This window comes from Periplaneta americana, chromosome 11 (assembly GCF_040183065.1).
Source record: "Periplaneta americana isolate PAMFEO1 chromosome 11, P.americana_PAMFEO1_priV1, whole genome shotgun sequence".
Lineage (NCBI taxonomy): Eukaryota > Metazoa > Arthropoda > Insecta > Blattodea > Blattidae > Periplaneta > Periplaneta americana.
Genome location: NC_091127.1, coordinates 144,778,149 through 144,804,189, shown reverse-complemented (window position 1 = coordinate 144,804,189; position 26,041 = coordinate 144,778,149). Strand labels below are relative to the sequence as shown.

Below are 26,041 nucleotides of genomic sequence, written 5' to 3'. Positions count from 1 at the left end.
AATCAAGTGAAAATGTTATTCTGGCTTATCTTTCACATAATCAAGTGAAAATAAATATGATACTTCATCTCTCAAATATGTAACTTATCTACTTACTAGAAAAATGTAATGAAATTAATTCTATTATTTAATATTCAGTGAGAAATGGCTAGCTGGATTATGAAATGTAGGAATTCAAAAGACTAAAGAAAGTCAGATCTCGAATGACATGCTACATAGTACAAATATCTACAAAATATTTTAGTTAGCGAACCATAATTTTTTATTTCAGCTATCAAAGAACTTGCAATTCAAATGGTTGAAGTTCATTTGTGAGGAAAAATATTCCTGCGAGTCAAAAAGTATATGTCTACAAACAACTTTTCTGTTAGTGCGAGGGAACAAATGGGACTATATACCCATTAGGAACAGTTACATAATTATATTAAAATTCATCAGCTGTTTACATAAAAATTTCCCCAACTTCTACACCATTAAATAAATACCAATGTAAATGATAATAGAAGACAGTCTAAAATCTATATAAAAATAATGTTATAATATACAGAGCTATATATATACACATTGCACTCTGGTTGACATTACAATCCTAGCCCTGATGCAAAACAGCTTCATGTTATAGACTCACACAATAAGGACACATAGCACATCACCAGGAGATAAATGCTTGTCAAAATGTAGACATTTTACAGTAGCAGCTTTCAACAAGTAAATTATGACATTATTATGCATTTTAAAATATAGAAACCACAAACTTTTACCTTGGAATGATTTTTAAAACGAATATTTGAATTTCATCTTTTGCCTTTAGATACCGGTATCGAATTTTATATGTTTAGGCTATTTCTAGAATAGTTCAAATGCATTACAATATGCTAGTAAAAATGCCATTACCGATTGACTGTTATTTCAGGCGATGATTATTTGTTTAAATATTTGTAAAGAAATCAAAATCAATTCTCCCATGCACCTCAAAATTTTAAATAATTTCACATAATTTTAAGCTAAATAATTCTTTTTGATTTATTTGAAAATACAATCGACAAATGCACATCGCAGAATTCAAGATCACCAGTAGTTCAAGAGACATTGATGAAGACATAACATCACGTCAAAACAGGCCGTCTGTCGAATTTTAACATTTTTTAACGTGTGACTAAGTAATTTTATGTTTTTAACAAACAAAGTGTTAACATGAACTTTAATCAATGAAAATAAATAGTTTCATAAAATACTTAACGTTGTTTGCTGTTGTTTAGTCAATTGTCCGAAGACAGGTTTGAACCTCATAAGTGACACCATAAAGGCATCACTCACGAGGCAACTAAGCCAGGAGATAATGGGGTGGGGTGGCTAGTACCTTTCCCCTCTCCATCACATACATCGCTGACTAGTAACATATTACACTAGTCTGACTTGAGATGTATACAAATAACTGTATACAAACAATTTAATGTTCTTCCTCTGACACCCCTAGCAATGTCTAATCTAAGCTGGCAGTATGAGATAGAGTAGTGCCTGTTATAGTTAATTGTAATTTATAAGGCAATAATCTCATTTGGAGCAGTAGTCGGCAAAGACTACATCATATAAAATGCAGCAAAGAGGAAGGTAGGAGGGGGAGGATACCCGACTGCTTAAAACTTTAAGGCTGAACAAATTTTTAATCTTTAAGCATTATGTGGCAACAGTTTCGATTATAGAAGACAGGATGTTGTTTCAGGTTTAGTAGAACCAAAGACTTTAAGAAGTACTGAGACTACATAAAGTTCCAACAGTATTCGTTCTGAAAATTAATGGCTGTGGTACTTACTTAAGGTATATGTACACCTTTACATACAAAAAATTTTGTTTTGTATAATTTTGCTCTGTAAAATTTTTATAAAATTGAGAATGGTACCAGAAAGAGAATGAAGTGAACAGATCCCTTGAAATTATGTCTAAATTGTTTTTAAAAATTATTTTGTTTATAATTTTGACGTGCAACTTGAAACATGATAGCTCATGCAGTTTTTAAGATAGATCCACAGTTTTTTCACTGTTTTATAGCTAAAACTATTTTTAGTGCCTGACATAGAGCTATTTTTTATTTTTATTTATATTAATTAAATATTACCATATATGTAACTTACAATAATATTTTATGTTGCATAAATCATGTAAAAAATCCATAGATAATTATTAATTATATTAATGTTATTTTACTTATTGTCAGGCACTTGGGGACATTTCAAGCTTCAAAATGACACCAATATCTTCTTGGTATCACCATATTTGGCTGAGATATGTTTGAAAGAATTAAATATTCTAAAATTACTATTTACAGGAAATGAGCCACAAACTTTCAGAGCCTAGAAGACTCCATCATCATATGTCACCCCTTAAGCAGCTTCATGTCGGTCCAGTTTCAGCTTCTTTCTGCCTCTCAAATACCTCCGCCTTGTTTAAACTTCAGGTGTTGAATGTTTTTTTTTTTTTGGCATTTTTGTCCCTATTTCCATTGATGCAACAAATCCTGCGATTGTGTTTGTCTCAGGGTTTATGCCCATCCTCCTCAGAATTGTAATTTCTACTTTTGGACTCTTATTAAAATGACGTACAACATCATTGACACACAAATTTACAGTTTTATGATTAACAGTAAAAGATTATAAATTACTTCATTATGTAAAGTTTTTTCAATCTAATGATCATGCCCAGATATCTACGCATCTATTTCGGGACTAGAAAGAAGTTTATTTTACAAGCAATGCTGGACGAGGGGATTGACTGCTACGAAGATCACTCCAAAAGTAATGCACTCCAAAAGTAGCCTAAGTGAGCGTGGCTGATGACGCAGCATTTTGGAAAATGGGACATATCTGAAAAACCATAAGGCATAAATCGAAAATTCTTATATCAAATTAAAGGGGAGAAAATTATCTATTAAAATAGTTATATTTTGAAAATTCTAATTTTTCATCATTTTTGCATTTTGTGGGTGTACATATACCGTAACATACTCTTCTTCGTGAAATATGAACATTCTAAGTGAGAAAAAGTAAAAGCTTTCATAAAAGAAAGTACGAATATTTGAAATCTGGTATCAAATTATTTTCCTTTAATTTATTTCATTCTTTCAGATAAAATTCAAATAGTATTATCCGAATTGGTTTATAAAAATTCCTTTTCTTAAAATATTACTTGTATAATTAATATTTATATCAATAATATGAGTGTAATTCCTTTTAGAATTTAATATTTTGTTTTTATTTGATTAGTTCGTTTCGTTTCCAGTGTCTAACCTACAGATACAATCAAGTACCTATACTTCTCTGGCCTCTGTTAATCTACCATGTCAAGATTTCTATTTCTGAGTACCTGTAAGTCGGAATTCAGGATTCCTGATACTGACCCAATGGTTTTACTTCCTTCTGGAAGAAGCCATGTTAAGGATTTTTCAGCTGAGTTTGAAACTACGAACTTTGTGATCGAATTGTGAGCACAGTAACCACACGATCAACAAGACTTCGTTTGAATTATGTTGTATTTTACAATATCTTCTGCTACTGATAACACAATTAGATGAATATTCCTTTTATAATAGAAAATGACTTGGAAGGAAGTGGTCTAGATATTTGACTATAGATAATAATATATTCATTAAACACACTGTGTATATAAATACAATTAAGTACAGAGTAGGATGGGAAATATAAACTGCTGTGACCTGCGTCACCTTATCGTAATCGCTAAGGCGGTCAGTGGCGAATTATTAGGAAAGCGCTTGGTTAACATGAGAGACTCGAAAACTTTTATTCAATTTGGCAAATTAATTCGGCAGCTTTAATCATAAACCTCTTTACTATTTCTCCATCATTGAATTGATTTAAATCACAGGCGAGAAATTGCGTAACTAGCCAATAATATGTATTCCACCACGTTGTCTACGTTTATTTTCTTGAATATTTTGGCGTTTATCAAGATTACTTAATAGATTTGCACGTTCTCGACCTAAAATCATTTCAGAAAATCATATTTCGTTTTCTACGCACATTTGGTATTTTTTTTTATAAATTTCTTTTGGAAATAATACGTACAAACAACATTTAATTCCTCGTACCTTTTAATGTAGCGTGTTTAAGGTATAATGTCGTATTTAGTATAGCCTACTATGCAAATGTTAAGATCATAATTTTTCTTCGGAATAGTACGAAAAAATAGCATTTAATTTGTCTTACCTTCTAATTCAGCATGTTCTTTATGACATAAGGAGTAATGTCGTTGTATATTAAATTTATTAATGCCTAATAGATTTTCGAGCATAACATACATCGTATATTCTCCCCTTCCAAACAGCAAAAAACTCTTCCTCCCATTTCTCATGAAATAATCGTTTTGTAACGCGTACACACTGCTTTGATAATGCCATTATGCCACCACTGATATTGCTTATGAAACTGATATAGAACCTGCCCACGCCTAGGAGCTACGTGAGGGAGGAACGGGACTGTGAAGATGATGTCACTCAGAGTGATAAGCTCTGTGAAGGTCAGTGAGGCACGATGCCCATCCTTGATTTAGCTGAAGTATAATTTTCGGATACATAAATAATGAAAATGTAGAATTGGTAGGATGTTCCTATTTAAAATAATGAAAGTCACTTTGAAGGTAATATAATGAAAATAGAATGGTGTAGAGATTATGTAGGCCTAAGTGATTTAATTACATAACATTTGAACTTATTTCAACACTAGAACTACTCATATATTCCGCTAAATTTTTATCAGAAAAAAAAAACACTGTTCACCTTCACCTTCATTCAAATTATAAAAGAAACTGTAATGTATTCTTTGAGTAGTGTAATTTTTTGATTTACTGTAACATTCATTCCATCTGCTGGTGATGTGACTCATCTTATAATCGTACTTACAGTTTTCTTACAATTTTTTAGAAAGATAAACAAGTGAAAATAGCCATGTGTGCGATAACGTTTTCCTTCATTATGTTTTGATTCATAAAGTCCAAAAGTTAGTTCATTTTTAGAACATCACAGTCTTCTTTTATTTCGATTCCAATGTCCCGCAGCTTTCGTGTCCATGTCCCATTCAAACACAATCTTGTTACCACTTCATATTTCTACATTTATCTTGAGCCAGTACTTCCTATAAGCTATCATGGCTCGGTAACCAATACACACATAAGTTCAATGCAGTCATATATCTTTCTTATATCAATGCTCTGAATGGAAATAAATTTTGCATTATAAAACAACACATTTAATAATTTAACAACTTCTCTTAAGACATATACTGTGTTCCTTCAGAACTGAAATCTTATCACTCACTGATATGTAACAATGAACAGTTCATATTGCTGAAGTTCTTCTGCTTGCTGGAATAGAAACGTGGCACACAACCAAGAAGTGTTCTTCTTGTTACACATATTATACAAATTTATAAATTACATCATGGTTCGCATGAGACAAACACAGCAATGCCATTAAAAAAATCGCTTTCATATCTGATCTCAGATCCTTGTAGTTCTCTATAAGAACAATATACTATTAAAGTAAAGGATATGAGCTCAGAAATTAATCAGAACTATAAATTTACACAGAATGACAGCTTTTAGAATATAAAATAAGTACTAATAATATAAGCGCTAATATAGAACTTTTTAACTAGTAATGGGGTGTGATTTACAGACCTGTGATTTTGTCGCTGTGATAGGTTTGTCATTGGTTCCGACTGTGATTATAGTTCCAAAATCACAGTGAGAAATCGCCATCTCTGACCGATACGTGATTCATAGCGATGACAACTAATATATGACAGTTCCAGAGTCCAGACAACTGCATGTCGGAAGATTAACTTGAAGGGACAACATATCTGGGGCATAATTAACTATCGTTCCACTCTACAGGTTAATGAGGGCAAATTTTTTATACTGAAGCATTCGCTATCGGCTATATTCTTGCATGAGTGACTCACCTTCATAAACATTCTTGAGACACATCGCAGATAACATAGGCCAGAATGTGCCTTGATTTTAGTATACTCTTCATGCTAATCACAATTGTTTATAAAGATAGGCATCAATTCAATTCACAGAAGAGAGTTCAACGTAAACAATTGTTGGCTCAAAATGAGAAACATTGAAATGTTTTGATTGGATATACTGCTAATTTATATAATCCATATTGCTAGAACTCATTACTGATTTCTATAAAATCTCAAATAATCGAATGTTAACGGAATATGTCATTGGTCACCAGTTAGAAATAATGATTCCCGGTGCCGGAACGAATTTTTCTCGATTTAAATGATGATAATACACATTGGCTACTTCATAGTAGTCGTGCAATATTCAATGAGGATGGCGAGACCTCATATATAATGAATATATGATGTATTAACTGTTAGCAGTTGTCACAAACTGAGGTTGAATATGGCCATAAAGTCATTTAAATACACGCTCCTGCATGTATGACTTACACTGTCTAAAGTGCAGGTAGTAAGGCTGTAAAACATTACGAGAGGAGTTCGGCCGACACCGTGGATCGTGTCCCGGCATAGCTCAGTTGGAAAGAGCGCTCAGCGCGCAGAGCTGAGAGGTCCCGGGTTCGATTCCCGGTGCCGGAACTAATTTTTCTCGATTTAAATGATGATAATGGTTTAGGACTCAAAACGAAGATCTGTGTTCGGTACATTAAGGACTGTACTATGCTTTTGATTGTAATGTTCGAATTCATTCTGATTTTGTTTCGATGTACATTCCCCTTGCAAAGAACAGTTATATTCTGCTGGGACTTGCAGCAACAAGATACATTATGACTGATGATGACATTATTGTTGGAAAGTGGTATGTATTGCCTGCCATCATCTTTAATGAATGTCTCTGTGGATGCCAGAGCGTTACAACATTTGCAATTGACAAGAACCATCCGAACACAAAAATCAGACTGTGACAAAATCGCTATTATCTATCACAATGATTTTTCTGGAGCTGTCACAGTTCGGAGCTGTGACGGCAAAAGCTGTCACACCCCACCTCTATTTTTAACCAAAACATAACTGCTCTCTTCCAATAACGTGAAAATAGAAGAAGGTAATTGTTAAATATATAAAACAGAACACTAATGAAACGTTATACTGTATATCAGAATCTCAGTAATAATATTAACATTGCAAAGCTAGAATTAACAAAAGCTCACTGTATTTAATTTAATACAGTATTTGTTTGTTTACAAGTGAAATATTTTAGTAATAATGAAATAGCATGTAGGAAACTAGCTGCCTCACAAAAATAATATATGATATAATTTGAGAAAAATAGTATTGTTAAAAGATTATGTTATTCAGCTCTAAACTCATATTTATACTGGTACATAACTTCACAGAAATTAGTACCGGTATGCAGTTATATTAATGTAGAATCTAAACTCGAACTTCGTGTTGACTAGACCGACAACCTAACCAACCAAGTTATGGCTGAGTATTCTACTGAATAAAACTATGAAAATTCTCAACACAGTAATTGTGAATATTACTATTTATTTTCTTATTTTTACATGATATAAATACAGACTGCAGGTTCGTAGTAGCTCTGAGCAAGCTTAATTTTCTTTGCAGATTACACTCGATGAAATTCGAATGACATTGCTGTCTCTGTGAAATACAGGAGTTTAGAACCAACGAGTAGTAAACAGCAACTACAGCTGTTACACATTTACAACGTAACTACTTTCACAGACAGGAAATAAATTGTATCACACTATAATAATTTCATTCAACATAAAATTTGTATAGACATTCTTGTTCTGAAATTTCATTAATATTTTGTTATTGTTGTTCAATGGTGATGAGACTTCAGTAGTTTGCGCAATTGTTTCTCTTGCTTCCCAACAGAGATCTAATATTTCATGGTTTTACTGCTATTTTCCATTGCATTTTTCTTGATTGATTGCAAATGAGAATGGAACGGGAGAAAGAGGATGAAAGAATGTTGGCTTTGTGGTTAATTTAACAAACATGAAAATTATGGTGAGAAAGCATGGTTGGTGTAAGGAACAGTGATTCAAGTGCGGTTAGAAATCCTGCATCTTGAATACAAATTAACATGACGTAAGACCAAATATTTGGAATTAAATAAAATATTTACTCCCAACCGTGACATACATGGATATTGCAATAGATTAATATGATTATTAACATAATGTTGGGATATGAAAGCGGTAAACAAAAATGTGCGTAAAATACCTTTTAATAACACTTATGGAAACAATTTCTATTGATGGAATCGTTTATAAAAACATAGGACATTGATCTACATGAATATATATCAAAGAAAGGTCTTTAAATTAAGATTATAGACCCACAGAAATAGATTACTGCAAACAAGAAGATATGGTCTCGGATTTATAAACTACTTATATATTAAATGGAATCTGTAAATAAAGAAAACTGTCCATAAATGAATTTTTTCCATGATACCATGAATTTACAGGCTATATAAAACATCTTTACAAAGAGCCATTTATAATTTGCAAATAATCGCCTCTGATTTCAATATGGAAATCTCAAAAGAGAAAACAAAAGTCATGGCATTTTCGGGAGAGAACCCAATTCCAAGTAAGATCATGATAAATAATACTTTAATTGAACGTGTTAACTCATTTAACTATTTAGGTTATAACCTCTCTTACATCACTGATGAAGATATGTCAAACAAAATATCTAAATTTATAAAAATCACTGGAGTCATTAATGCCGTCTTCAAATCCTCCCATGTTCAGAAACATACAAGGCTAAAGGTATATAAAACACTAGCTCGACCGGTCCTCACTTACGGTAGCGAGGCATGGACAATCAGAAAAGCTGATGGGCAAAGGCTGGCGACAGCTGAAATGAGGTTCATGAGACGAACAGCGGGATGCTCTTTGCTGGAACACCGTAAAAATGTGGACATTTTGCAGGAACTCAAAATGGATCCTATAGTTAATTTTTTTCAACAATATCGACTTCAGTGGAAAAAACATGTCGAAAGGATGGATCGCACTAGATGGCCTAAACAGATTCTTACTTATGTACCAAGAGGAAAGAAGAAATTGGGAAGACCACGAAAGCGCTGGCATGAGACCGTAACAGATCCTGTAGGGTCTAATACGTGAGGGATATGATGATGATAAAACATCTTGTAGAAAAAGTTTAATGCAGAAAGTGAAAAGCAAGACTACAGTATGTTGGAAGATAGAATATTATACTAAATTTATTTTTTATAACACACTGCTATCAGTGAACTTATAAAATGGGAAGTTGATGTATTTAAGCCTATAAGTAGTATACTTTACATAGAATTCGTACTGACTGTATCCTCCATACTATCTACTCGAAAACTGCAACCTTACTTAACTGAACTTCGTAGTACGTCATGTTAGACTAGTGTGTCCATTTGCAATGTACCAGTGTTCTGAGTAGAGTATTTAATAAAAGTGGGACATATTAACATTTGTTGTTTTGTAACTATGGCATATAGAGAGGGTAGATTGTGGTGAATCTAAGCATTAAAGTGAACAGAGCTAAACAGTTATGGTTCATTATCACTATAGCTATACATGAGTTAATGTCTATACTGTTTCTTACAGAAACCATACCGGTACATCTACAAATAGTGGAAATCAGTCTATAACGCAAATAAATTCTACTCCTGTTGGATTCCACTACAGACAGAGTTTATGGTATAAGAAATATTATTTTACATCCCATAAAATTAATTACATATTATGGGTATAAAAATCTACAGAACAAGTATGTATATTTCAATTAGATTGCATGATATAGTATATGTAAAGAAATTTGGGTTCAAAATTAATTTTTCACTGATTAAATCTGTTTGGAATGTAAGACAGTACGTAGGGTACTTTCTTGTTAATTTCCATAACTCGTTGGTTCTAAACACCTTATCTTATGCTGCACACTTCAAGGCTAGGAGGTATTTTTGCACCACACCCATTCTAACCATGCACATTATAGTAAATGCCTCACAAAAATGTGAAACAATGGTTCAGCAACCTACCATTCAGCTGAGCATCTATTTACTGTCTACACTGCACAGAACACCTAGAACTATGACTTTCCCTTCCCGCGTTGGCACTAACAAGTGAGTGTTGCCTGCAGTCACAACTACAGACTGCAACGGCACATGGAGTGGCACATCATACACTGGTCTTAACCTGAATACAAAGAAAGGTAAAGAATTTCACATTAACGAAACAGCAGTAAGTATAAAAAAGAGATCTGAAGGTAATGTAGAGATCGAATATGAAACTTGTGACAATGACAAGGATCTAAGATACAGTAGGAAAGATTGAGAATCACGCAGGAAGCAAGCAAATGGAGAAAGAAGGCAAAAAGCAAGAAACAGGAAGAAAAGGAAAGGAGGAGAAGAAGGAAAGGAAAGGAAAGAAGAGGGCATGATGGCAGAGGGCATGAGGGCAGAGGGCATGGGGATGAGAGCAGAGGGCATGGGGCATGAGGGCAGAAGGCATGGGGCATAAGGGCATGAGGCATGAGGACATGAGGGCATGGGGCATGAGGACAGAGGGCATGGGACATGGGGCAGAGGGCATGGGGCATGAGGGCAGAGGGCATGAGGGCAGAGGGCATGAGGGCAGAGAGCATGGGGCATGAGGGCAGAGGGCATGGGGCAGAGGGCATGGGGCAGAGGGCATGGGGCATGAGAGCAGAGGGCATGGGGCATGAGGGCAGAGGGCATGAGGGCATGAGGCATGAGGGAAGAGGGAATGGGGATGAGGGCAGAGGGCATGGGGCATGAGGGCAGAGGGCATGGGGCATGAGAGCAGAGGGCATGGGACATGAGGGCAGAGGGCATGAGGGCAGAGGACATGAGGGCAGAGAACATGAGGGCAGAGGGCATGAAGGCAGCGGGCATGGGGCATGAGGACATGTGGGCAGAGGGCAGAGGGCATGTGGGCATGAGGGCAGAGGGCAGAGGGGAGAGAGGAGAGGAGAGGATATTTTCATAACTCTAACCTACAATCCACAATATCCTGAAATACTGTACCTATTGCTTCACTCCCACATGTAAAACAGACTGATCGTTCTGACATTGTTACTTGCGTTTTCGCATTGGAACTCAAGAACTGAAGATGTATAGGTTAAATAAAAAGTATTTAGCATGAAGAAAACCATTCAGAGGAGTAGGCCTATGTTTCATTATTATGGAAGCAAATAACTTCCAAAATGTCTGGATTCTTCATTGGAAATAAATTTGAAAAAAATTTTATTTGAACTTCTAATGAAAAATAAACAATATTACACGAAGGCCATGACCTGCAAGATTGCTGATATATTTAGAGTTCAGATGGCTCAGATTCTCTGACATCATAATGCCAATATGTCGATCTTCATTTGTGTAATTTTTCTGATAATGTATAAAATATAATACCATTATGTTGTGCCTGGCAGAAAAGGGAAGAGCAAATTAAGCCCTCACTGTGATCTAATTAAATATATTACCTCCTCTTCCCCGATGAATCACAATTGCAATACAGTGCCCCACACCAGCACACAGCCCCTTAGAAAGACTTTACTTTAGTTTGTACCATTTTGGATTGCTGTTCGTAACCATTTCTCACACAAATTAATCCAGCAATATTTGGTAGATAAGTATTATCTGGAGAAGCGCAACAATTATAATTCCTAAGAAAAGACCAAAAGGCATTACTTACTGATAAAATAAGAGGCCTACAAGATTTTTTAGTCTCTTGATCACCTCAGCAAGATCTCTTAGTGGGAAAAAGTGATTCTGCCTTCTACATTGCAGGGTAGTTCACGAAACATACAGCAGCTATACCAAGATGCTATGTCTTTTGTTCAAAGCATGATAAACCTGACATTTTCTTAACTCTCACCTACAATCTGCAATGACCTGAAATAGCAACTGCATTACTCCCACATGAAAAATTCGCTGATCGTTCTGCCATTGTTACTTGCGCTTTCGCATTGAAATTCAAGAACTGAAGATGGATAGGTTCAAGGAAAAGTATTTGGCATAAAATACATTCAGAGGGAGTTATATTTCACTATTATGGAAGCAAATAACTTCCAAAATGTCTGGTATTCTTCATTGAAAAACTGAACAATTTTTATTTGAAATTCTTATGAACTTAGTTTGCAGCATTTGCTGCACAAGCCACTAGTAACGTTTGATTTTAAACAGGTGAGCATTAAAACCCATTTTTCTGGCAAGCATTACTTTCTAAAAAGACTGCACATTTCAATGCATCTCTTGAATAACAAAATTCGTCATATAAATAATCATCATTCACGACAAAATCAAATGTTTAGAATAATTTGTACATGCAAAAAAAGGGGGGTGGGGAGAAAATGTTTGAAGAGAACAAAATTACGGAAGGTTGGCAACTCTAACAGCATATCACATAGAGTTTCCACCTTATATATTAAACTCCCACAAAAGTTTAAGCAACTCAATGGAAAAAAATTCGAAGAAAAGGTTTAGAACATTCTATTAACACACATGTCGCTTTGCACAAATGAATATTTAAACTTAAAGATTTAGTACCAGGAATTAACATTCATTCCTTGTTGATACTGCCTTTCTCCTTTATGTTTCAGGCTCCCAGTAAAATCGATGAAGCAGGAGAAGAATTAGAAATAGACCAGAGGGAAAAAACATATAAATAAATGAATCTGATTTGTTCCAACAGGTTTTTAATTTATTTTATATATAAGTTTGATTGCATTATATGTTATATGTGATTATTCCTTGTACTGATGATGTCACGAATACATGTAGGAGTAATTTCTAGGATTACCGGTAATAAAAATCTAATTTAAACCAAAAAAATATAAGAAATAAAAAAAAAAAGAAAAAGAAGTTAGACCAGCTGTTAAGGAGTTTATTCTTAAAGTAGTCTGCAATAGAAGAAATCACGTGAATATGGGTTTATACCAAAATACTGACGCAGCAATTTTCCTCTCTGAGAAAAACATTATTGTAAACCAGACTTCAATAACTATAGTCACGACGCTGTTATTCCCGGCATGACTCTTCCTCTTTGCTTACGTCTTAGGAAGTCAAGGCTTTATAAAGTCTAGGTAGGTAGTATCGTTCGCCATTTTTGTTATTTCGTTGCCGAGCTACCAGATGAGGAATCTATTTGTCACACCATTAAACATTATCATATTGTAGCTCCTATGATAATAAATCAAACGCACTGTAATTCAGCAAATAATTGCGCGGCAAATAACGTCTTCGTGTGCTTTCTGCGAACGCCAATGAAAGAATGGCGGGCGATTATATTAAGTATTTATCGAGCCTTAAGGAATGAATAACGTCTTCATCAGCAAATCACAAGATGCACACGTTTAAATGTAGCCGACCTGCAACGCGATTGGCTGCCAGAAATTAGAGCGACAGGACTATAGATCAAGATTTGGCTAGCAAATACATATAAGATGTAAAAACAACTCTCAACTTACCCAAGCAGCCTGCTCATTGTTAGATCTCCTGCATCGTCCACCACCACCAAATGGTCCCCTGCTATAGTGAGCCCCGTTACTCGTCCTGACACATATTTTGATCCCAGATTCACGCCATTTACAGAGAATACATGTACCGAGTGACTTGTCTGAAAACAAATAAATGATGAACAATTCCTAATTATAGTATTGAAACTTAAATATTTTTTTTTTTTTTCAAATTGAATATTTCAGACAATATGAAATGTATGAGCGAAACTGAAAATTTGACATCAATATCGTAGGTATAAGAAATGCTTGAATTATAAATAATTTCTTACAGCATTTTGAAGAGGAATAACGGGATTACCCTAAAAAAATTACTCATAAACATTATTATTTTCATAATATCGAAATTGTTATTTTTTACTAAAGGGTGCGTCAGAAAGAATGGATGGATTTCAAACTATTGATATGCAGCGAGGGGAGGGTTACAGTGAGGGGGACCACGACTGTTGTGTCAGCCAGAGAATGCAGTTTCAGTTGAGAACATGGTGTTGGTCTGGCGTACAACGTGCTTTCATCGTAGAGACATTTTTTAAAAATGAAGAGTCTGTTATCGTCACTCAGGACTCATTTCGACATCAGATGTCATGCTAGGATTCCAACTCGAAATACAATTTTGCGGTGGGTGGCTTCATTTCGTATCACAGGTTCAACATTAAAGAAGAAATCACCTAGACGCGTGTACACCTGCAAATGTGGAGACAGACACTAGGTTTTCAGGCCACCTCAAAGATCAGCCCGCAAACATGCTATTGCACTGAGATTGTCCGAGGCTACAGTAAGATCTCTCGCCGTGGGACTTCTTTCTTTGGAACCATTTGAAGGCGTAAGTTTGTAAACATCGATCACATATACTGGACCAACTGAAGACGGCGATTCGTGAAGAAATCGTGGCAATTCCTCCAGCTATGACTGTGAAAGTGATGGCGAACATCAAAAAACGCCTCGATGCCTGTACTGAAAGCCAAGGACATAATATGTATTGGTGAATCTGTTGATAACAATAAATTTTTGATTTGATGAATCTTTACAATTTTCTTGCTATGTGAAATCCATCCGTTCTTTCTGACGCACCCTGTATAAGTACTACGGTGAGAAAATAGTTAAAGAAAATGAGAATGTAATATTAAAAATTATATAAGAATGATATAACCAACATTATAAAACCTTAAAATTAAAAATGGCACTAGTCTCAATTTAAATTCATTTATTCACCTTTGCAATAACACTGAAAAGAATGTATTTTCATATATAGACACAAGAAATTAAGTCTTCTAGCCAGAGGCGTCACTAGAAATTTTAGTTTGGCGACAGAGGAGGGACTTGAAAAAGTAGTTCTGATATTTTATTAAACATTTTCACTGTTAATTAATGATACAGTAACATTTTGTTATGTTGCTTACTGTACGTGATATAAGACTTCACTCGAAATAGTTGTCATATCACTTCAACAAAGTTTAGTTGGTTTCAAATGCATGGATATAATGGTTATTTTATGTCTGAAGCCATTTTGGAGATATTCAAATAAATTTTTAGGGGCTTAAGCCTCTCCAAATAGGTCCTAGTGGCTGTTTCTAACAAGTACTTTAGGCAGTAAATTATCAATATTACATTACATTATGAAGGGATATATATTTTACAGAAGAGATAGTAAACATGGCAAAGATTATTGCCTTCTTTCTTTCCTTTTTTCTTTCTTTATGTATTTCTTTATGCATTTATTTTTTTTTATTTTTTTTTATATTTGTTTATTAATTTTATTTCATTTATTATCTAATCTAAAATAATAATTTCTCAAAAGAAAGAGAGACATCTGACAAGCCAGATCAATGTTCAAATCCAGATTACAAACATACAAGAATTTAATTTAATTAACATGAAAACTGTACTAATCTAATCTAATCTAATCTAATCTAATGTAATCTAATCTTATTTTATCTTTTCTATTTTATTCAGCTCTATTTATTTTTTTATTTCTCTATTTCATTCCTTGATTGACTTAATTTCATTAAGATTAAAATTCAATTTCCAATTTTTTATTATTTATTTTTAAGTTTTTTTTTATATTTTTATTTATTTATTTTTTTTTTTGTATTTTTCAAATTTGTATTTTTCAATTTTTCAATTTTTACTCATATTTTTTTTAATTCTTATATTTTAGTTTTTATTTCTAATTTCTTATTTTTTAAATTTAATTTAGTTATAATATAATTCTGATTTAATTTAATTTCATTTCATTTAAGTTTATGATTTTAAATTTTACATTTCAAAATATTTTAGAACAATTTTTTTATTAAAAAAAATTAGTAGTGTTATAATTGAAAAAAAAACAATTATAAATACCAATTAAAAAAAAATTTTAAACCTTCAAAAAATTTTTAATGTTAGAGAGATATTAACAATTTTTAAGAAACAAAAAAAAATTAAAATTTCATTTATTCAATTAATTAATTTATTTATTTATGTTTAATTTAATTTATTTATTCATTTATTTATTTAAATATAATTTAATTATTTATTTCATTTATTAATTTTAATTTAATTTAATTTAATTTACTTTTAATTTTTATTTTTAATCTTTATTTTTTAATTTTAAAATTTAAATTCTAAATTTTAAATTTTAAAATTTTAATTTTTAAATTTTAATATTTAAATGTTAATATTTTAAATTGTAATATTTTAATATTTTAATTTTTAATATTTTAATTTTTAATATTTAATATTTTAATTTATATTTTCATATTTTTATTTTTATATAATTGATTTTAATTTCATTTATTTATTTAAATTAATGTAATTTAAATTAATTTAATTGTATTTCTTTTTATTTTTTTATTTAATTTTTTATAATCTAATTTTTTTCATTTAATTTTTTATAATTTAATTTTTTTATTTAATTTTTTTATATAATTTTAAATTTAATTTTAACATTGAATTTAATTATTTAATTTTAACATTAAATTTAATTTCAATTTTAAATGTAATTTAAATTGAAATTTAATTTAATTTAATGTTATTTATTTATTTTAATTTAATTAAATTAATTAATTAATCAATATTTAATTTTATTTTAGTTATTTAATTTAATTTATTTATATTTAATTTTATTTTATTATATTTTATTTATTTATTTATTTATATTTTATTTTATTACCTATTTATTTATTATTTTATTTTATTACGTATTTATTTATATTTTATTTAATTACCTATTTATTTATTTATTTATTTATGCATCTATTTATTAGTTATTTATTTAGCTACTGTCCTATTAATCTATGTATTTATTTATTTATCTATCTGTCCGTCTGTCCGTTCATCCATTCTAGTGTAGTTAAGGCCATCAGACCTTCTCTATCACGCCACCAGAAATACAAATACAATGCAATTATTTGGTTCTATTCACTTAAATTAGATGATACAGCAACTATTATTACAAAGTCTGTAGGACAGGGTATTCATATACATACTGCACTTAAAAAGCAATCAAGAAAAATTGCAGTCTGAAGTGGTAATGAGCACAATGAAGCATGTAGCTGCCTATCACCTGAACTTATTCCAGCCCAGATCTTAAAAACCGAGCTACTGCAATTTTCACTGGGAAACCGTGAAATAAGAAAAAACATCTCTACGAAAAGAACAGAGATGAGAACACCCAGGAAGATATTAAGGAAATGTCTGAAAGCTTCAAACGACAAATGTGTGACATTCCTCATTCATGACTCTCATCAGAGGGATGAGCAGGTTTTAGTGTTTGCTACATAAAGAAATATTGAATTCTTTATGATGTAGAGTAGGGTATATGATTAGCAGACGGAACATTTAAAAAATAACCAAATAATTGTAATGGTATAATGTCAATTTTTGCTCATTAATGCTCATTATTACCGTCTGCTACACTTTTTTCTCAGGAAGAAAAGCACCAACTATATGCAAATGAAATATAATCGAATTACATTTTTTTGCTGATAAATTATTGTTAGAAATAAGTTTTCATCAATATAGAGTCTGTATTTAGCTATATTTTCAAGTTAGTTCCCACTGTTCTAGAGAAATTCAGATTCGGTTTCTTCCATTAGGTACATTTTTATACTATTTTATTTTAAGTATAAGTATAATCTTGATTTACATTTTACTTCATCATCCATACCTTATCATTGGCAGAGAAGGCAATATGTCCTTGTGAAGACAGAGCAAGGAATGTAATCTCAACATGAAGTCCTACACAGCCCATTGGTTCTAGAGTGTGCACATACTGACCATCTTGTATTGTATGCACATTCACAGTTCCATCCTACATAGAAAAAAAATTCTTATGAAACATGTAATTAAAAATAGAAATTTATTAGTATGTCTATTGACTAATCTAACTATAATTATGGAGGCTATTTCTACACTTCATTGCTTAATATTTATCCTATGAATAATTTTGCTATTTTATCAACAGTAATCTCACTAGAGGTTCTGATTTATCTAGAGAAAATCAAAACTCGAGTGGGATTTAATTGACTATTACACGATTAGAAGAAAGTATATAAAGAGTAACAAAGTACTCTAATACAATAAAATATTGACTTACGAAAATACAACTGTCTTCAAATGTATTATTGTACCATCTCAACATTACGCTAGATGGCAGTAGTGTGTTATAATTAACTGTTTTCTTGTTATCAGTTGTGCCAACTATGGAATCTTAATTGAACTCTGTGGAAGGCTTTGTTGATTCAGTTTCATTTTTATTAAAAGATTTGCATTCCACTTCAATCATCTGGATCCCAGTAATCAACGTCACTTGACAGATGATTTTCAATAAATCCTAGTATTAAACGATCTCTGATACGTGACTATCCATAATATCATATAGCAGAAGCTATAACAAACATAACCTAAATAATATAAACAAGTGTTAGAAAAGTTTTAATTAGGGATGATGAAATAAACAAGAAACATTTTAATAAATATGATGAAATAAAAAATAAACATGAATAATTTTAAAAGAAACAATTATTGAAAGTACAATTTTCAAATTTGAATGTTTTAGTGGTTGGTGGTTCAGTTGATGTTACATTGGACGTGTACGTAAAAGAAGTGAACTCGCTGATGTACATGGTGTATTCCTCAACTTATTCAGGATTTCTGAATGGTGCTCTTCATTTATTTGTAAATAGGGTTTCAGGGAAGATGCATAGCATGACCAGTGATCTTTAGTAATTCTTGTTCTTGAATGCCAATGCGAGTCATATTTGAAACTGCTGTGCATCGACTGGAGTGGTTTGTAATTTTCTGTTTTTTTGACGTCCAGACTAGCGAAGTTTGAAATGTTGGCAAACAAAGAAACAAATGCTAGGTAGTGATAAAAATAAACAAATGCTAGGGAAGCGATAAAATTAAACAAATGCTAGGGACGCGATAAAATTGTGCGATAAGCAGCCATGATTGGTTGAAAGACATCCTTTCTTACCGTTTTATTGGTCAAAAGTAGTATGACGTAGTAAAAGTATAATAGTCAATTTAAAACAGCCACATAATCATATTTTTTTCAGGTTTAATAGTGAATTTTACCATACTTTTTAAATCGTCAAATTCCATGTAATAATTGAGGAGAGTTGCTGAACATACATTTAAGGGGACGTCAAAAGTAAAAAAAAAATCGACTGTCATTCTTATTATTGGCAGTGACGGACTAAGGAGTAAGAGATGAAGACTGTGGGGAATGTTCTTCCTTTATAAAACTACTTTCTTCTTCTTCTTCCTCAACTATAGGCTTTAGGCCTCATGACTTGTCCCTACTTCAGGAAGTTATGTCATCTATCCGACAAGTTTTTGGTCTTCCAATACTTTTTCTTCCTCTCAGCTGATAGAAATATTCTATGCACTTCCATTATTTGCATATGTTCATGCTGAATATGTTTTTGATTTTGTATTTCATAAACTAAATTGAAATGCCCAACTGTTTTTGTATATTTTCTTTTCTCTGATTCTAATAATGTGTAGCCAGCTGCCCTTCGGAGAAATGTCATTTCATTACTTTCTAATTTTCTCTTAGTAGCTCTGTTTAGAGACAAATTCTCACACATGTTAAAAGTGGGACAGCTAAGGTTTTGTAAAGTATCATCTGGGTTTCCTTCTAATGTTTTATTTCTAAATGTACGACAAATTGTTCCAAATATTTTCTGAAATTTTTTATCTTGATATTTATATACTTTTGCTTATACAGAGCGTTCGCCTATGCGTGAGGCCAGGAAAGCGGCATGTACTGATATGCCGCTTTGTGCGCGCAGTTGTTGAGACACACTCGACAATCAAGGACATCAAGGTCGACAAGTTATCAGTTGTGAGCCAGATGATGCAGTATTTAACACGTACAGTGCAGTTTCTTGACACAGTTGCTTAAATATTCAGCGTGTGTGTAAAATTTTGTTAACAATGCAAAACACAAAATTCACACTTGAACAGAGAGTTTTTATGTATGATGCATATGTGAAAACTGAGTCATGTAGAGAGGTGCGTAGGCAATTTGAAGTGAAATATCCGGGTGCTCCAATTCAAGGTAGAGAAACTGTTAGACGTCTTGTTAACAAATTAAGGACAACAGGGTCGATAAATGCTACAATTCCTAAGCGAAAACGAAGAGTATTGACGGGAGAAAAAATTGATGAAATCAGTGTATCATTTACATGCTCTCCTAATAAATCTCTAAGACGTGTTTCACAGGAAGCTAGTGTTTCAAAACATCAGTCTTTACTGCTGCTAAACTTTTAAAATTAAAACCCTACAGAGTATAGTACGGTATAGAAAGCGGAAGCTTACGGATAGACGATTCCCGCAAGCGACACCGCGGGCAGGCCACTTTCCTGGCCCCACCCATAGGCGAACGCTCTGTATAATATGATATACTGCAACCTAATTATTCAAACAATGAAATTTGTTCTAATATTTAATCATTAATTATGATGTTACATGTTAGATTTAACACTGGAAATCCTGAAATTATCATTTGTTATACATTTTTTAAAATGATAAGCTATTGTCTGTAAATATGCGACTGTTATATGATAATACTGATTTGTTTGACAATTATTGTGCTCACCTGTGACCCTGAGACGGCCATATCTAGCTCCGTCATGATACCAACACAAGTGACAGCTCGATCATGGCCATAGAGTGTCTGCACAGGCCGAGGGGTCATATGGACAGCTGAACTGCTGCCTGTTCCCAGCTGGCTCACATCCCACACAATACAGGTTGTGTCCCTCGATCCAGTGATGAGATACGACCCACACTGATCCAGAGCAACACATGTAACCAAGTCTGCAAAAGACAAAATGTTGTGAGGCAGAACAATCAATTTAATTGACTGATGAACTAGTGGACTTACTCGTGTTAAATATGTAATATTTGTCCGGCTTACAGCTGTTTCAGTGCTTCACGCACCATCATCAGAGCCTACTAGATCGCGGCATCATCTCGAACTTCTCTGCCTGTTAAGAGGGTGTGTTTTATTGTTGGAAGGTGTTGAAGTGTGGAGTCGAATAGTGTGTGTGTACTGAAATTGATCTGTGTGTTGAGGATTTGATCGGGGTGTGTTTTAGTGTGTTTGTATATTTCGTATTGTTCTAGTGTGTTGAGTTTTTGGTTCTTGGGTTGTGTGTGTAGGATTTCCATGTCCGTTTGTGTGTTGATGATTGTCTGTGTTTTTTTGTTTTGGTCCTGTGTTGTTGTGTGGTATGTTATGTTTTAATCCTTTTTCCAGTAGATTGGTTTCGTTGCGATTGAAGGTTATGTTTGTTGTGTTGTGTATTTTTGGGATGACGCCGCGATCTAGTAGGCTCTGATGATGGTGCGTGAAACACTGAAACAGCTGTAAGCTGGACAAATATTACATATTTAACACGAGTAAGTCCACTAGTTCATCAATTAATTATATCCAAGTGTTAAAAGTGGTGTACGCAAGATTCAAAATGGACAATTTAATTGATTATAGGGAACTGGTAATCTGGAAGTTGAGATAACAGACAAAAAGAGCAAGAACTGGCAGAACACAGGAGGAATACAGATGAAGAGGCTGGAAAGGGTATCTTTCGAATACAGGGGGGGAGAGCCATTAATCCTTCCCATTGGAGGCTTTAAGGAACCAACCTGGACAAATACCCAATGTCCCATCCCTACCTTCCCGTGGTGCAGCTGTTAGTAAGCATGATTTTACAAGCTGAACTAAAAGGAGGAGCTACTCATCAATTAGCACTGGTCAGCTTGATGAGTTAATGACTGAATTCAATACCTAATTCCCTCTTTATCCTTTCCTATCCAATCCTCTGACCTCTTTCTACTTTTCTGTTCCTAGTGCTGACCTGCTATGGCACTAAAATCGTCCTCTAGTGGCTTAAGGTGGGAAAGCTGGTGATCAACAAGACCTCCCAACTAGGTCTAGTAGACCTGTCGAACAACAGCAGGTGTAGTCCTCCAGACATTCTGGGGGTTGTATGTGGATGAAGTAGCCACAAAAATGTTAAAATATGGTGTTCACTTAAATCAGCTACAACTTTCCATTTAGAAATCAAGAAATGGATTCGGAGCACGTCAAAATCTATGCTTCAGTGGCTGACCATGACAATATCTTTGAAAAATATTGGAGTGCAAGAAGTCAAATGACTTTATTGTCAAACGCTTGGCATAACAACAACAACAACATAAAGATGAAGAAAAATTAAAATCAATTTTTAAAATATCACACAAATATTGGTATCCATGTGTCATTCTGAAATAAACGAGTTGTTACAAGGTCAATGGGATCACCCATTTCCAACATACCAGCAGAAATATTCTTACACAACATAGAACAAACATATACTGTATACTAAACAAAGACAACAACAAATACACAGACATCATCATATATTGGCACAGATACGTAGACGACATACTAATAATAATAAGAGAAAGGTGCGCTCGAAGGAGCATTAAAGTTTGGCACACTGCACTGTTTATATTTTGTCTTTGATGAGGTCAGTTAGCAATCCTATTCTATTTCTGCACTCTGAAAAGTGATAGAGTTCACACTTTTTTACACAGAATTTACACACGCATTTCTCATCAGGTTGGTGGAATCTTGAGTTTTGACACATTTTGTGGCGGTATCCGTGTATTGCGAGTCCAACGATGGCATATCTTTGCGGTTGGTTCGGTTTGGTCCAATCCCTGTATATCATGGCATCTGTGCAGAAGAAATTAATATCAACTCCTCTCTGCTTTGTCGTCCTTCGTGCGATAACTTCATTGTAGGATTCGTTGGATGGTAAGGCCATTTTCATCCTTAGATCCTCTATAAAGAAGGTTTATCTAGCAAGTAAGTACATATATCTGTTCGGTGCGAATTTTCCTGCTCCAAGTGCTCTCTTCAGAAATCTGGCCTTGACTTTTTCTATTCTTTCCATATCGCTGATTGATAACTTGTCCCAAATAATTTCTAGTCCATATGTAACTATGGGTGCTATTGTTGTATGGAAAAGTTTCATTGCTGTATCTAAACTTAGTGATGACAATTTCTTGATGGCGAAGATTGCTCTGATTGCTGATGCCGTTCTCTCCTGGATGTGTACATTGAATGAGTATGCTGTGGTCTGAATCGATAGTCCCAGATATCTGAATTTGTTCACTATTTTTAGTGGCTCATTTTCCAACATAAGGTTTGCATTTGCCGGTATCCTGCCTCCTTTCCTAAATACCATCTGGACTGTTTTCTCTTTGTTAATTTTGAATTCGCTTGACGACATACTAATAGTATATTTATTTTAGTTGGTTATTTAACGACGCTGTATCAACTACTAGGTTATTTAGCGTCGATGAGATTGGTGATAGCGAGATGATATTTGGCGAGATGAGGCCGAGGATTCGCCATAGATTACCTTGCATTCACATTACTGTTGGTGAAAACCTCGGAAAAAACCCAATCAGGTAATCAGCCCAAGCGGGGATAGAACCCACGCCCAAACGCAACTTCAGACTGACTGAGCCACGCCGGTGGCTACTAATACTATACAAAGGAAACAAAAGATAAATTAAAAACCTACATCATCACAGAAACAAAATACACCGAAAGCTACCTACAAATTAAATATCGAAAGCAAGAAATCCATAAACTTCCTAGACATCACAATAACAAAAATTGACAACAAACACACATTCAAAATCTATAGAAAACCCACAACAACAACAACGCACATACACAACACATCCAATCACCCAACACAACAAAAATGGATGGGTTTAGCACCGTGGCAGTTAGGAATAAAGAAGTTAAGGAACAGAAGGGGAAAACAATGGGAAAGATGTTTGTCCCTTCTGCAGATAAATAATAATATTAGGCCTATTACCGATATGTCTGGAAACTCAAATCTTATGAAAATTACTTATAAAAGAGAAAATTCTGAAACTAAACAACAGAGTAGCGTGAAAGAAGTTATGCGGAACTGTAAGTGAAATAATTTAAAAAAAAAAGTACATTTATTCATACAGGGAAATGAAAAATGTTTTAGACTTAACAAAGGTTGACTCATATTAAGAGTATGAAGTATGCAGAATGTCCTAAGACAAATTCCTGGATATTCAATAAAAAGGCCTGTCATCATCTGAATATATTAATGCGGTGAAGATGTCATGCAACCTTTCTGCAGTACGACAGTCCAAGGTAGAGCATTCAATACAACCAGTTGCCACCACCCAGGCTGTAACGAGACTGAAAAACTAGGACATGTCTTGGGTTTCTGCCTAAAGACTGAGTTACTGTGGAACAACCGCCATGACAGGGTAAGGACAATGCTTGCTGAGATCATAGGACAATAAGGATTAGACATCCATGAAGAAGAGCATTGTATCTGGAAGATGATTCAACAAGACGAGCAGATATTGTTGTCACTGACAGAAAAAAGAACACAGGAACAATACTAGACCCGACTATCAGATTTGAAAGAGATGCTCAACAGCTAAAACTTACTGATGATGAAAAGAGAATCATCTATGAACCTTGCATTCCTTATTTCAGCAAGCAGTATATTATGGCTAATCATTGGTCAATACATGTGGTATCATCCCCAAATACACCCATAACCTTTTAAAATCAAAGGGATTCACATTTTACAATGTTGAGAAACTCCTTAGAGAAATTCTGAAGGACTCAATTCAAATTTTGCAATTTCATCTCTATTTCAAGCAATATGATTCACTTTAATTTTCTTTTCAAATTTATTGTAAGCCTATGTATTTTCGTTGTTTCAATGTAAACTTTTATATATGTATTTGTATTCTGGATCCTTGTGGTTACCCTTATTGAGGGCAGATGGTTTTATTTTATAAATTCGATGCATGTAAATGGATTTTTATTGTAAGAGTTAAGGACAGTAACTGACAGAATATATTGAATAAGCAGTCGTGGACAGCCGATAAAGGGTGGTCCTCCAGCTTGGGGGTTGGGCGAAGGGCTAACAACCCATCACCGTAAAAAACAGCTTGTTACGAAACCTAACAATAAGCCTCGGAATGGGACTGATTCTCCGGCACATTTTTTAACTTCACTCTCGAATATGCCATTAGGAAAATTCAGGATAATAGACAGGGTTTGGAATTGAACGGGTTACATCAGCTTCTTGTCTATGCAGATGACGTGAATATGTTAGGAGAAAATCCACAAACGATTAGGGAAAACGCGGAAATTCTATTTGAAGCAAGTAAAGCGATAGGGTTGGAAGTAAATCCCAAAAAGACTAAGCATATGATTATGTCTCGTGACTAGAATATTGTACGAAATGGAAATATAAAAATTGGAGATTTATCCTTCGAAGAGGTGGAAAAATTCAAATATCTTGGAGCAACAGTAACAAATATAAATGACACTCAGGAGGAAATTAAATGGAGAATAAATATGTGAAATGCCTGTTATTATTCGGTTGAGAAGCTTTTGTCATCAGTTATATTACCGGTTGTTCTGTATGGTTGTGAAACTTGGATTCTCACTTTGAGAGAGGAACAGAGATTAAGGGTGTTTGAGAATAAGGTGCTTAGGAAAATATTTGGGGCTAAGAGGGATGAAGTTACAGGAGAATGGAGAAAGTTACACAACGCAGAGGTGCACGCATTGTATTCTTCACCTGACATAATTAGGAACATTAAATCCAGACGTTTGAGATGGGCAGGGCATGTGGCACGCATGGGCGAATCCAGAAATGCATATAGTGTGTTAGTTGGGAGGCAGGAGGGAAAAAGACCTTTGGGGAGGCCGAGACATAGATGGGAAGATAATATTAAAATGGATTTGAGGGAGGTGGGATATGATGATAAAGACTGGATTAATCTTGCTCAGGATAGGGACCAATGGCGGGCTTATGTGAAGGCGGCAATGAACCTGCGGGTTCCTTAAAAGCCAGTAAGTAAGTAACTGACAGAAATGTTAACAAGACCACCATGGTAGTTTCATAGACCTATGTTTAATGACGATA

The 26,041-nt window shown here is 33.8% G+C and overlaps 1 protein-coding gene and 1 non-coding gene across 4 annotated transcripts in view; one reads left to right on the top strand and one right to left on the bottom strand.

Moving 5' to 3' along the window:
- LOC138709418 (neurobeachin-like protein 1) overlaps positions 1-26,041 on the bottom strand; it is a 73,788-nt gene that overhangs the window by 3,776 nt on the left and 43,971 nt on the right. For 2 of the 3 annotated variants that reach the window (XM_069840154.1, XM_069840156.1), the window contains 4 exons: positions 20,641-20,861; positions 17,701-17,844; positions 13,506-13,654; positions 9,941-10,213 (listed from right to left, as the gene is read on the bottom strand). In XM_069840154.1, coding sequence (XP_069696255.1) covers positions 10,072-10,213; positions 13,506-13,654; positions 17,701-17,844; positions 20,641-20,861 — 656 coding nt within the window. In that variant the 3' untranslated portion in view covers positions 9,941-10,071. Of the gene's footprint in view, positions 1-9,940; positions 10,214-13,505; positions 13,655-17,700; positions 17,845-20,640; positions 20,862-26,041 lie in introns of those variants that run through there. The other variant, XM_069840155.1, reaches the window with a different exon arrangement.
- TRNAC-GCA (transfer RNA cysteine (anticodon GCA)) lies at positions 6,547-6,623 on the top strand. The gene has a single exon. It is a non-coding gene; the product is annotated as a tRNA-Cys (tRNA).